At 34.7% G+C, this 14,270-nt stretch overlaps 1 protein-coding gene across 2 annotated transcripts in view; it reads right to left on the bottom strand.

Moving 5' to 3' along the window:
- Positions 1-458: 458 nt before the first annotated feature.
- Positions 459-14,270, bottom strand: part of GOPC (golgi associated PDZ and coiled-coil motif containing) — a 40,686-nt gene continuing 26,874 nt past the window's right edge. For both annotated transcript variants that reach the window (XM_061131882.1, XM_061131883.1), the window contains 5 exons: positions 12,935-13,100; positions 10,543-10,638; positions 9,068-9,232; positions 6,389-6,569; positions 459-3,568 (listed from right to left, as the gene is read on the bottom strand). In XM_061131882.1, the coding sequence (XP_060987865.1) occupies positions 3,438-3,568; positions 6,389-6,569; positions 9,068-9,232; positions 10,543-10,638; positions 12,935-13,100 (739 nt within the window). In that variant the 3' untranslated portion in view covers positions 459-3,437. The remainder of the gene's footprint in view (positions 3,569-6,388; positions 6,570-9,067; positions 9,233-10,542; positions 10,639-12,934; positions 13,101-14,270) is intronic.

Genomic DNA, 14,270 nt, shown 5'->3' with positions numbered 1-14,270 from the left:
TTATAGATATGTCTAAAAATTATTAGATACAATTTGAGAACTTCTAAATTATATATGCTTAGATGATAAAATGGATGAACATCCTCTTACACAGTATCTAATAACAAACAATTTTATTATTATTATTTTTTGGTCACACTGAATGGCACGTGGGCTCTTAGGTCGCCAAGCAGGGATTGAACCCTCATGCCCTGCATGGGAAGTGTGGAGTCTTAACACCTGGACCGCAAGGGAAATCCTTCACTGTCTAATTTTTATCAATGTTATCCTCAAAGACAACATTGGCTATCAATTTGCTTTTTCTTTTTGCTGCACTGTGCAGCATGAGGGACCCTATATCCCAGGCCAGGGATCTAACCGAGCCCCCTGCATTGGGAGCGTGGAAGTCTGAACCATGGACTTCACGACTCACTGATACAAATGACAGAAGCTGCTGGAAATAAAGAAAAGCTTTAACATAAAAGACTTGTAAAATGTTTATTTTTAAATGAGATTAATACCATTTTATTATAGGAGAGATGCCATCGTTATTTACAGGCTAATAAAAAAATACTAAAACTCAACGCAACTAGATATGATACATTTGTCAAAAATCCTATAGATTTGAGGCCAACCCTACATGGAAAACTAGGTAGCTGGGATAGCGCATTACATAATAAGGACATCAGAAATATGCAACTTACACATGAATCAATATATTTTGTTTCTAAACATGAAAACAAAGTCTACAGTGGGGGGGGGGGGGGGGTTGTGGATAGAACCAGCACCAAAGAAACGCTGAGCTAACTTTTGACAACTGTTAAGTCAGCAAAAACCATTTGTTTATATTACCAAGGATCTCAAAATTTTCATCTCTTTTCAATCTATTTTAAAGTCTCACAACCCAAACGCGCTTTGCCATCAAAGTCACAGACACTTAGAACTGTAGAAGTTAATATATACAAACATACATACAACCCTCATACTCTTGAAATTTTTTCTCAGCTATTCTGTTTGTGTGTGCATCTGTATACTTTTCTTTTTTCCTTTTTAATTGTAATGGCTTTGCAACAGTTCTCTCCTTATCTGGTTTTGTCCTGGAAATAAGTTCCTTTCCTACAAATCTGAAAACATAAAAACTGCTTCTCATTTAGACCTTTGGAAAGACTCTGTAATTCTCAGTTCATCTCCCAAAGACCATATATTCTAAAAGGAACTTTTAACCAAGTACTTTCTAAACACCAGATGGGAATCTCATAGTAATCCCTGAGCAACAGTGCTCTCACATGGGCTGCAAACCAAGGTGAAGCAGGAATGAAATGGGAACTGACCTCTGTAATTTTAAACTAACTGGAACACTTTTCATTTTGCTTATCAGCCCAAGAAGGGAGTTTCTATCATAACCATCTCATACAATCCTTTACATTACACAGCGTCCTCATAGAAATGCCAACTCAAGGCTCTTAAAAAAACTCTTTATAGACATATTAGTTCTTGAAAATCAAAAGGCTTTGGTTAATATTTCCTAAGGATTCGGCCTTAGTAGATAAAAGATACTCTCTGAAAAACTGCCAAGGCCATCCCATCCTAGATGGTGTTTTAAAAAGATAAGAATAACATAGTTTCAAGTCACACCAAAAAAGCTTTCAGATATGTGGCAATGGAAATTTTTTTTGACTGAATGAATACACTGGTTAAAATCCAGTTTATAGATCTCATATCATGCATGGGAGTATGTGCTAGATAGAGTAGGGGGAACGCATAAGGAGGAAACATTTTTCTTTTAAGAGTCCTAGCCTGTCAGGAGCAAACAATAACATGTGGCTTCCTTATTCAGTTGTACAACTAAATACTAGTTTTTGCTCAGAGGCAATATTATGCTAAAAGGTATTTTAGTATCAGTAACCACATATACTACAAAGTGCATTTCCTATTACAAATTAACATGGTGATATACAGATCAACAAAACTACCAAAACAAACCATTAAAGAGTAACAGTTGAAACATAAAATTTATAAATAGCAAAACCACCAAATAAAGTATATACATTTTATAGATTTACCTATGAACAAACATATAGTGCATCAAGGAAAGACAAGAGAATGTGTTTTGTATCACGTAACATCTGAATATTAGAAATGAGATACTGGTAATACTCTAAAAGCCTTCTCCCAACTTATATTCCCTTAAATGTGTATTCTTTAAAACAATGATATTGGCAAAACTATCATCTCTTCAAATGCAATGTTTTTCACTTTTCCTTGCAGGGTACAGTGGCCTGCAGAACAGCATGTAAGAGAGCAGGCACTCCGAGCTCATTCCTGGGATAAGAGAAGTAGCAAATCGAGTTTGCATATGAAAAGCACTTTAGTCAAACTTAACACTGAAAAGCCAACCAAAAAAATTATCGTATCAAAACGTGTTCACTTTATCCTGCCCACCACCAGTGCCTCAGATTTATAGATTATTGGCAAATCAGTTAGTTATCAATGCTTTGAGAGAAAACTGCTGTTTGAATTAAATGTATCTCATTGACATAGTAATAAATTTGAGCTTTTACTGCCAGAAAAAAAATGTACCTTTAAGTGCTAGGACTATCACAATACAAACATTATGAACAACTCAAAATGTATAAAACTGTCTTTTGTGGATTCCAGAAAAAAAGCATTTGTGACTAAACAATAACGTAATGCTCCAATACCACGCAGACAAATCAACATAATTGAGAACAGATATTTCACACTCATTGGCATTTCTTTTAAAAAACCTGAAAAGTACAATAACTGAAACTATTTCTAGTGCAGCATTGATTGATACAGGATTGCTTAAAGAAAACTATTCTGTACTGCATGAATAACATTGAAAAGCAAACTCATTATAATAAATGATCATTAAGAACTGATTTAGACATCAGGAAGCACATTAAATTTTTAAAAAACACTAAAACCATTCAGTTAAAAAACAAATTTAAGTCAAGCCTATATTTCTGCAATTCACTGAGTCAAGTTCTGTCCTTTGAAACATCACACTTAACATTCTGGAACATACGATATGAATTCATTTATTCTCTTATATTTAAAGGCTATTCTTTAAAAAAAAAAAACAAATCCAGTTAGCACTGTCCTTCTACTAAATGGAAAAGGAATCAAATAAAACAGTAGTGCTTCATTTGGTACTTAAGAGCCTAACACTATCCTTTTGGGAAACACATGCTTTGGTACTTTATAATTTGAAGAAAATCAAAATTGCTTTTCATGCAATAGCTAATTATGGTATACCACAGAAAACAGGGAGTTTTATGCATTTAGAATTGTTCACATGAAGCCCTGAGGTACCCGCCTTTCATTTAGGCAATAAACAGCCTCCTTAAATCTTGTATAGTCTTTGTCACCATCTTCCCTAGTGCCCCAAATTCAGAATAGTTTGATTAACAATCTTGTCTGAAGATACAGTCAATTTAATAAGACTTTTTATGATACAGACTGTGTAGATCATCTAATTTAGAAGCACTGTCTTCTAGAGGAGTTTCACTTGAAGCTCCTAGATCTCCATTTTCGTGTCCATCAGTAACTGCCTTCTTATTAAATCCTGAAAGAGAAAATAAGCAGATACTTCCTAATTAAAAAAAATCATACTTCTATTGAGCAACAACAAAGGAAAGTCCACTGTAACTAATAATAGTAATAAGAAGCAAATAATGGGGCCCTAGATTAATCAAGACAGCAATTTCTGACAAAGGAATGCTTTCTTATAGCAGATCTCAAACACTGTACAAATGTTTTTAATATTATCTATTGGACCTACCTAAAAATTATATAAAATTTCCTACCAAATTATTCATGAAATTCAGAATTGATACACACAACTGCAAAATTCAATCAGTTCTACTTAACACAAATACCTACGGAACTGTATATTTTTCTTTCACATTTTGCTTTCAAATTATTTAACTTCAGCTCACTGAGGCACATACTAGTTTATTTACTAAATCTAACCTGTTGGTAAGACAACGTCCAGATAAAATTTAAAACTAATTCTGGTTAATCTACAAAACAGATAATAGGCTTGCAAATAAATGAAAGTTGACTATGAAATCTGCTTAGTGAGCTATGAAACATGGATACATGCTAAAAAGATAACCAATGGATACATTTCTTGTGATTTGTGATCAGTTAATAGTAATGTATCCTAAGAGTATACATGTTTGGTTATTTGGGTCACATTTTAAATGGTTTGCAATTTATCTAGGTGACAGGGAAACCTTTTAAAAAAGCCTCAGCTGCAAAAAGGAAGGGATAAGCCTTCTAATCCTGACCAAAAAAAAAAAAAAAAACCAGAAGAAAAGGTAAAAAACAAAATCAAAAGAAAAGAAGCTCAATAGTGCAAGGTTTTGACATACTGACACAATGGTTTTGTTCAAGATGCACAGGGAGACCAAATGCGACTGCTGTCTTTGTAGACACTTTACAACACACAGGCTTACCAAAGGACAACAGCTCATCAGTCTACTGTAACACTCTATGCCACAAGTTCTCACATTTTTTGATTTCAGGATGCCTTTACACTCAAGAACTGAGAACTGCAAAGAGCCTTTTTTCATGTGGGTTATTAACAGTAAGTGATGTACTGATGTTTACCATATTAGTGATTAAAACTGAGAAATCTAAAAAAAAAATTACTTTGTTAAAAATGGTAATAACTCCATAAACGTTAACATAAATATCTGTTTAGTGAAAATAATTCTAATTTCCAAAAAACTCAGTCAGAGGGTGTCACAATTTTACAATTTTGCAAGTATCTTTAATGTCTGGCTTTACAAATGACTGCTAGATTCTCATATCTGCTTTCACTCAATCAGAAGCATGTGAAGAAAGTTCATTTCACGTACACGTATAACTATGAAGAGGGAAGAGTAACTTAGCCTTTTCAAATAACTGTCAATATTCTTCTTTGATATTATACCAAATTTTACAATATAGAATCTAAAACCATATCAATGAGCTTTCACACTCTGATGCGTTAAAATCATTTGTCTATTTTGCACTTTTGAATGGCTCTTTCACCCACGCAGGATTCAGTAATATCACATGCTGGTCATTTAAAAAGTCTTAGATCCCTGAGTTATATAACAATTGCAAAAGCTGACACATTTCATTTTACTATATCAAAAAAATCATACTCATGAATATCCACTATTCATGTGGATATTAGAAAAGCTCTTTAAAGGTTAGGAAGCTGTCAAGCTCATGGTGGTTGATATGTGTTTTACAAAATTCTGATTTCCACTTGAAAGCTCACATTTTATCACTGGCAATAAATACTGTCAATTGTTCTTGAAGGGATGGATCCACCTTGTTCATTTTAAGGAAAACGGCTGCCAGATAGTCTGAACAACCATAATTTGTCATTCTTTCAAGTAAAAATTGTCATCCATGAAAAGAATGGCTAATTCAACTAGCAAATTAATCATTTAAGTACTTTTCCTCAAGACGAGCATCTTAGTTCAGCATATAAACTCAATGCCATGCATACTTCCCACTTCATCACACAGAATAATTAAAAAGTCATATACTCAACTTTTAATAAAATGAGTAACTTTTACTATTTTATAGAGGATATTCTTAAGAAACTGGCATTTTCTTCTTTTTTATTCTGAGCAGATGACAAGGAAGAACACAGTGATCACTAGTAAAGCAGTGCTATTTGCCTTGACTCATACTAAGGCACCAATAGTTTCACCACCATTGATTTTGTACCATCAATAAGTATCAACACAAGACAAACAATGCCTTAGTATTAATTATTATGAAAATTTGGATCTCAGAACTCCCTGAAAGGTCTCAGGGTCCCCTACAGATCTATGGATCACAATTTAATCACCAGTGCTCCATATAAAAGTGCTAGAATTGTTCTTTAAAATATGTATAGATGACAGCAAAGGAACTAAACCCCAAATCTTCAAGACTACATATCCTGATTCCATTAAAAATCAGGAGATAACAGTCTAATTACTTATTCAAATTCAGCCTGTAAAATCACTCCATTATGAAAGAACAATGTGCATTAAAACAGCAAGATGTTAAGATGTATCTACTTTAAAAGGCATGTTGGCCTTTGTTTCTGTCTAGAAAACTTCAATTTTATTTACATTTCGAGGATTAGCTGTAGTTTAGTAACTGCTCATATATTTGTCCAAGGTGAATCTAGAAGAACTGACATGTAAATAAAATATTGGCATAATTACTGGTGTATAATAAAACTATAATTTAGCAAGGGAAAGCTATCCACTCTGTTAATGCTGGTTTCCCCATCATTAAAACAGTGTTACAAAGAACATCTAAGTCTTGTATATTTTTTAAGTTTATTGATAGTAAATACATTCATTATAACTTTCATGGTGATTTTTACCTTGTAACATTTTGACTTCCCCACTTGTGTCTTTACAACTAGCACCAGGATTACTACTTCCCTCTAACTCATCAAGGTACAAACGGTAACGATGTCCACTCTCATCTTCATACTCTACATTTTCATCATCAGAATCCACTTCAGGAGCCACGTAAACTACTTCAAATTCAATCTCTCCTCTCTAAAATGGGGAAAAGAAAATGCGAAAACCAAGTTACTGTAACTTTAAAAGATTTCCAAATTCTTTGAGGTGAGAAGCAACAGTTGGGCCTCAGATGTAGCTCCTTTCAAGACAACAAACAGTGAAATTTTAGACTCTCAAGAGGTACATGTAATTTCCTTTCAGTATTACAGATCTTTCTCCTGATCAAAATATTTTCCCCAAAAGACCTAAAACAAAAAAGGATGATTATTCAATTTACAGAATTTTGGAACAAAGTGTTCAGTTTAAAAGTCATTTTGTCATTTTATACTTTACATAGCAGCAATTCAGAAAATCTATCTAATAGTCAGATATTAAAGTTGCACCTAAGGGCACCACACACACTTTTCTTTGACTAATTCAAGAAACCTCTACACAATGATTTCTTGTTTCTTACTCATTAGGTCTTGAGCGTTTCCTTAACTGTCACTGACAGCAGACATAGTTGTTGGTCAACGTACTCTGTTGAGTAATAATAGCAATTACTGTGTTTATTGTTCAAAATTATATCCTTCAATTCTCAGAACAACTCTATTGTACTCCCCATACATGAATGAGAAACCTGAGTCAGTCCTGGAGAGGGCTGATGACTCTCAATAAGACAAACAAGTAAAATAGAAAAACAGAAATTGACTCCAAAGCCCTTGCTCTTTCTCCTATACTAGACTAAATGTGTAATATTTATATTTTATTCTTTAATAATAACTTCATGTTCAAGTAAAAAGTTATAGATTATTTTATGTTAAAAAAAATTCCAAGCTATAATTGTCACTTAATAAGAGACTACAGTCACTACACACAAGACCAGTGTTTGCAATTCTCTGAAAATTATGGCCTGCCTTTGCTCAAAACAAAGCATGCCATTTTGTTTTGTTTTGAATTGCTACTCACTAAGTCTCTTTGGTGCTCCTCTTTCCCAGCAGTTTAAGGTTATCCTTCAGAACTTTACATGTGTTCAGCATTTCTATAAAATTTTGTAGCTCATGAACTGCCTCTTTATGTCCCCTTTACCTCAGCAGTCATTCATCCCACTCTTATGCTACAGGATGACAGCCAAGTTGGACTGAGAAAACACCAACTTAAAGAAACGAGTGCTGCATTCTTAAGTCTCCCTCATCAGATAATGCTTTAAAAAATAACACTTTGGGGAGTCGGTAAATGCAGTGTGTTAGTCGCTCAGTCATGTCCAACTCTATACGACCCCATGGACTGTACTGTCTATGGAATTCTCCAGGCAAGAATCCTGGAGTGGGTAGCCATTTCCTTCTCCAGGGGATCTTTCCAACCCAAGGATCGAACCTGGGTCTCCCACATTGTAGTGGTCTTTAGTAAAGTTCTTTAGATGACAGAATCAGGTCTGTGGGTAGCTGTCATGAAGAAACAGATTTTAGGTTTACTATGAGGAAAAGCTTTCTAAAAATCAGCAGTCTAAAACAGTGAAATGGACTGCATTATCACCAACAAGTCCTCCCTTTAATACAGAATATAATTATTTCCCAGATGGCACAGTAGTAATGAATCCCCCTGCCAATGCAGGAGATGCAAGAGCTGTGGGTTCAATCCCTGGGTCGGGAAGATACCCTGGCATAGGAACTGGCAACCCACTCCAGTATTCTTGCCTGGAAAATTCCATGGTCAGAGGAGTCTGTTGGGTCCATGGGGTCGCAAAGAGTCAAACACAACTGAACACACAACACACACACATTCATTTAGTGATACTGTAGTTATTTATGCATCAAGTAGAATTGAACTAAATGAGCTACAAATTCATTTTCAACTCTGAAATTCAAGTCTGCTCTGGCATACTATGCTGATGATCCAATGAACATCTCAATGTACTAACCAACACCTCTCTAATGCCCTCAAGTCTATTCTTGAAAGAAAAAACAAAACATTTTTTACATCTTAATTTTTATGGATAACAAATATGACTCCTGGATATGAATCTCAATTCTTTAATCTATTTGCTCTGCAACCTTGAGCAATCTAATTTATAAGAACTTTATTTTACTCATTTTAAATAAGAGGGTTGGTTAAACGATTTCTAATGATCCTTGACTTCTAACATTTACGACTGTAAAATCAATCCACTTCTAGCATTGTTTTTTCTATAATATTTCATATCTATATAGTGTTTTAGTCATTAATGATGTTTTGCTTTCCAAGAACCAAGTCCTGTTCTGAACACTTTGTATGTATTAACAAACTTAATCCTTCCAGCTCTCAGATGAGGACATTGCAGCACTAAGGACTTAAGTAACTTGCTCAAAGCTATACAGCTGTGAAGAAGAGCAATCAAAATCTTTTTCAGTAAATCTGGCTGAATGTCTTCTACAAAAGGGCCAAGTCAAAGGAAACTAATATCTATAGATAAACACTTTACTACCTGAGAACCCTCCTAGGGAGCATCATCTATTCAATAGGCTCAGAAAGGAACAGCTGAGAGACCCAGCTTTAACTATATAAAGGGAGCTGACCTGCTGGGAAAGAATGGTCACAGCTTCTTTATGCTTCGTGTCCCGCAGGTTAACTCCATTAACAGCCAGAATAGCATCTCCAACGTGCAGCCCTCCACATCTATCAGCAGGTTGCCCAGGATGGATTTCAGAAATGAGGATTGGAACACCATGTTCCTTTCCACCCTAGTCAAAAAAAAAAAAAAAAGAAGCAGCAAACTAGTTTACCTCTACATAGTTGCACACTATTCTGATAAAATATTTTTCTAAAAACATTTCAATAAGCACCTATACTGTCTCTATAAATGCTGAGTGATATCCTATTTGCTACTTAGGTAATGGTAAATCAAACTATCATAAATATCAAAGAGTTACCTCTAAGTAAAATGATTAATAACATATATGTGCTTTTTAAAATGCATTACAGAATTAAAAAAACAAAAAGAACCCTGAAAAACCAAAAGAACAATCGGCTTAACTCTCTTAAACAAATATTTTATGTATTAGTAGCCCATAGTACTATCAGATTTTATCAAACCTAAGTCCCAAGGAACCATAAGAAAAAACCCATTATTTTATGTTCCACAAAAATAACTGTAAGATGAATCTGAATTTCACAGATGTTAAAATGTGAAAAAATATGCAATGCAGAAATTAATGAAATACAGCATTTGGTACCTTTCACTTTCTAGCCTGTAATCATAATTCTATGTGTGTCTTATTTCTCTTATTAAACTTGTGCTCTTTGAGGGAAGTATACTCAAAAAGGTAGGTATATTCAATAAATATCTATTAGATAAACTTTTCATTACAAGAAACATTTCTACAGTAAACAATACCAGAATGTAAATAAACTTCTGCAGTGCCTAAGTATAAAAAGCCAGCTTATTCATTGATTTGGAACAAACCACTGAACAAAATGCTCTAGTTGTACATATTTTAAAACAGATTACTCTCAAGAAGGTCGTCCAAGACAACCTTGTACAAAGGTTGTACAATCTTGACAACCGTTGTAAAGATTCCTTTACAACCTTGATGTAAAGGAATCAACATTAAAAAAGAAGAATACTTGGACCCAAGAGCCAGTGAAATCTCACAGCCAAGAAATGAGACAAGAGAAAGACAGCAAATACTCTAGAGAAAAGAACAATACAATCAGGTCATTTAACACAGAAGAAAACAGTTGTATCCAATCCCAAAGGCTACTACAGGCATCACAGGATGTGGTGCAGAACTATGATCTGAGTCATAGTGAAAATGATAAACACTGATTACTTAAAAAATACTTTAAAGTAATACTTAGCAGTTATTAGGAAGATTTACATACCAAAAAAAAAAAAAAAAAGTTTACATAAATGTGCTATTACCCATGGGGATAAGTTTAGTTATTTAGAAAATATATTCAGAATACTTTATTTCCCAATGATGTTCAACAAAGGAGTGTGATTATACTAGAGAAGTGTAGCGAAGAGGAGACTGGAAGCACTACTTCTTACTGTAATTGAAATGCCAAGGCCTTCATGATCTTCCTTAAGGAGGAGAACTTTTCTAATTGGACCAACACCTTGGCTTTTCTTTAAAGAGTCTTGATCCTTGTTGGAGAAAAAAAAAGAAGAAAAATTAGTAGTACTTAAACTATATACCATATAGAATAACTTGCTTTTAGAAATGTTTATTGGTTTCCTGTAATGGATACACAGTATAATGTTAAGAACATAATTAACAGATCACATGGGAAAGCAAAAATAGTGGTTCTATTAATATAGTGAATGTACATGATTTTCTCACCCTCTTGTTAATTTCTTTAATACTTATATATGACATTACAAAAGAAACTACTGCCATGAACTGATAAACAATACCTTTAAGAAATACAAGGAGGTAACTTTATCTTCACTGGAAAATAGCTTTAAGATCTATATCCATTTCAACTGAATTATAGAACTGAAAAACAAAATGTCAACTGGTCATTAACTACTTTTTCATTTCTTTGAGCTGTGGAATCTACCTCTTAACTAAAGGACCTTGCTCCATTAATAATTCTTTCTCTGTTACCTTTACTTTTTCCCTCTCTCTACAAAGTTCTTCCCTAAAATGAAAAAATGTCAAGCCTCACCAAGCTATAAAACACAGACCACGTACAAACACAAAACATATAAAAACCCTTAAACCAACCACAATCTTGGTTACCTTCTGTCCACGCTCCATCTTTCCTGAACCTTTACACAAAGTTAATCCTCACTGTAGTTACTTCCTTGCTTCCCATATCCAGCACTCCAACCTGTAATTGGGGTTCTACTCCACCTGCTCCACTGAAGCTGTCTTCTCTGCAGTCACTGGTAACCAATGTGGCTGCTTCCAATGAATACTTTTTAGTCACTGCCCTTTCGAACCCTGCAGAAGTTGATACTGTTCACAATCACCTTCTTGAAACCTCTTTTCTTTGGTGTCCATCACACTACTTTCCTAGGAGGCCCATATCTGACAGCTCTATCTCAGGCTTCTGTCTTTGGTGATTAATTTCCTTCCCTCACTCCTTAATGGTTTCCGTCCAGCTTTTTACTTTCTACATACTTTTCCTGGGTGACTTAATCAATTCCATGGTTTCAAAAGACGATTTACCTAGTAATCCTGAACTCAAGAGTTCTCTCTAGAATTCTAGAGTCATATATATAATTGGATATAACCTGGCTGTCCCACTGGCACCTCAATCACTACATGTCTAAAACTGATATCATCTTTCTATCAAAACCTTCCTTTCCCTATATTTGGTTTATCAATGCATGCCATCATCTCACTCGATTGCCCAAACCAAAACCCAGACTTTCTTTCTTACTCACCTACTTAACCAAAAGCAGTTAGTCACTCACTCCTTTTGATTCTAATTCTCTCAAACCTGTTCTTCCTCTGATCCCTTTCTCATTATTATCTTTCTAAATGTAATTTCCCTGATTTCAATTAGTCCCTCTTCTAATATATCCTCCTCACTATCCAAAGCAACTGTCAAACAAATGCTAAATCTTATTAAGTCCACCATTTTATTTGAAAATCCCGACCATCAGGTTAAGATTCAAGTGACTTTACTTAGCATAAGATAACATTTATCATCTGGCCACTGCCTAGAAGTTAATGGGAACCAAGAGAACCCAAAGAAGACAATGACATGAGTGCTTACTGCAGTCACCACTCCTCTCCCATGGTCGCCACACACATGGCAATTCTTACAATAATCTTCTCAAAGGCAACAAATAATTTTACTATTCGACACCAGGATTTACCTGATACTAAAATATGCGATCCATTGGACAGGAGTTAGATATGATTTTATTATATTAAGGCTTGTACCATCAGGCTGCTGTTGCAGTGAAATTTAATAAATTTTTATATAGGTAGAAAGAAAAGCTCCTGTACAGTGGTGGCTACAGAAGCAGACAACTGGACACAGAGCTCAAATTCCATCTTAATCCAAAACCAAACAGGTATAAATGTTAGCTTGGAAACAATATATAAAGCTAGTTACTAAGAGTCTCCTTATAAAGAACTACCCCCAGATATTTGCCAACTTATCAATAGGATCACACACACTCTGCTAAGCTTAGAACTTCTGTAAACAGGCCTAATCGCGATCCAGGAAAATTCTGAAATATGAGCTGAAGCAACATTCGTCTGCTATCAATAGTTCAGTGTCTTCAGAAATACCATTTTTGGGGTATTGGCGTAGGAGCTATATGGGCTGCTGAAACCTTAAATATGTATCTATTTTAAAATAAGTTTAATCCCACTTTCACTTTTAAATAAAGGTTTTAAATTCTACTAGCATTCTTAAAAATGCAAAGGACTTGTGATTAAAGAAAGGCAAGACTGAGAGAGAAACAGCAGCAAACACACGTGGCCCGGGGGAGCATGCATCGGTCGCTTCAGGTCATTGCGTCCTCGGCAGGCTCTGATAACGGTTTTGTGACGATGCAAATGTATTTCAGCTTCCAGCTGGTTCCAAAGCTTATCATGAGCAGGTCCCTTCATATCTCGTCCAAGTAGCTGTATTTGTTGGACTCTTCATTTGGGAAAAGAATTAATTCAGTTAGTTTTTCATTTTATACACACACACACACACACACACACACATATAAAGAATTCAGAAGAATTACTGGACACAAGTAGCTTTCACATCAATTTAATTTAGTAATGAAACTAATACTCAGGAATTTCCTGATGTCTCTCAGATTTATAAAGACACGAAAATTCTGAAAAAGACAGGTGTCTTCAAGGGAAAACTAGTTTAAAAAAAAGAATGACTATGACCTTCTTTAGTCACATACCTCATTCATATACATCTTAGAAACAATTTAGGAGACTAATGTCAACATGTTTCATGTCTTACATGCAATCATACTAGTTTTCAGATGAGGCTAACCATACAAAACAGATTTTCCAATGACAGTTTCTTTTTACAAAATGATTACTTTTTTAAATGTGGTAAAATTTAAAAAAAAATGTGGTAAAATTATTAGGAATGTGCACTTTGAGATAAGGTAAGTTATTATTATTTGCTCCATATCAGGTCTTAAAACATTAAACCAACAAGCAGAAAATTATTTAGTAATAGTGAATCACCAGAGTTTGTGAATAATTTACCATAAAAGTTAATGAAAGCAGAACTCTATATTATGATAAAATCACTGTCATTCCAATATGTTTTTGAGGGACAAGAAAGACTGGGTTTCAATGGTTACAGAAAGAATTCCTATGAAATTCCTATGAAAGTCCTGCTGTACATGGGAACATCATCTGTTATGGTGTGAAGACAGGAAATGGTGAAAGTATAGCTCTAAGAGTTGTAAGCATTTCACAGTAATTTACTAGCAGTGTGTATGTCAACCGGAAACACTTATTTAGTATGGAAGTGAGAAACAGATTTAGGGGACTAGATCTGATAGACAGAGTGCCTGATGAACTATGGACGGAGGTTCATGACACTGTACAGGAGACAGGGATTAAGACCATCCCCATGGAAAAGAAATGCAAAAAGGCAAAATGGCTGTCTGAGGAGGCCTTGCAAATAGCTGTGAAAAGAAGAGAAGCAAAAAGCAAAGGAGAAAAGGAAAGATATTACCGTTTGAATGCAGTGTTCCAAAGGATAGCAAGGAGAGATGAGAAAGCCTTCCTCAGTGATCAATACAAAGAAGTAGAGGAAAACAATAGAATGGGAAAGACTAGAGATCTC

This window comes from Dama dama, chromosome 28 (genome assembly GCF_033118175.1).
Source record: "Dama dama isolate Ldn47 chromosome 28, ASM3311817v1, whole genome shotgun sequence".
Classification (NCBI taxonomy): domain Eukaryota; kingdom Metazoa; phylum Chordata; class Mammalia; order Artiodactyla; family Cervidae; genus Dama; species Dama dama.
The sequence above is the reverse complement of the archived record's forward strand: the minus strand, read 5'-3'. Positions and strand labels throughout refer to the sequence as shown.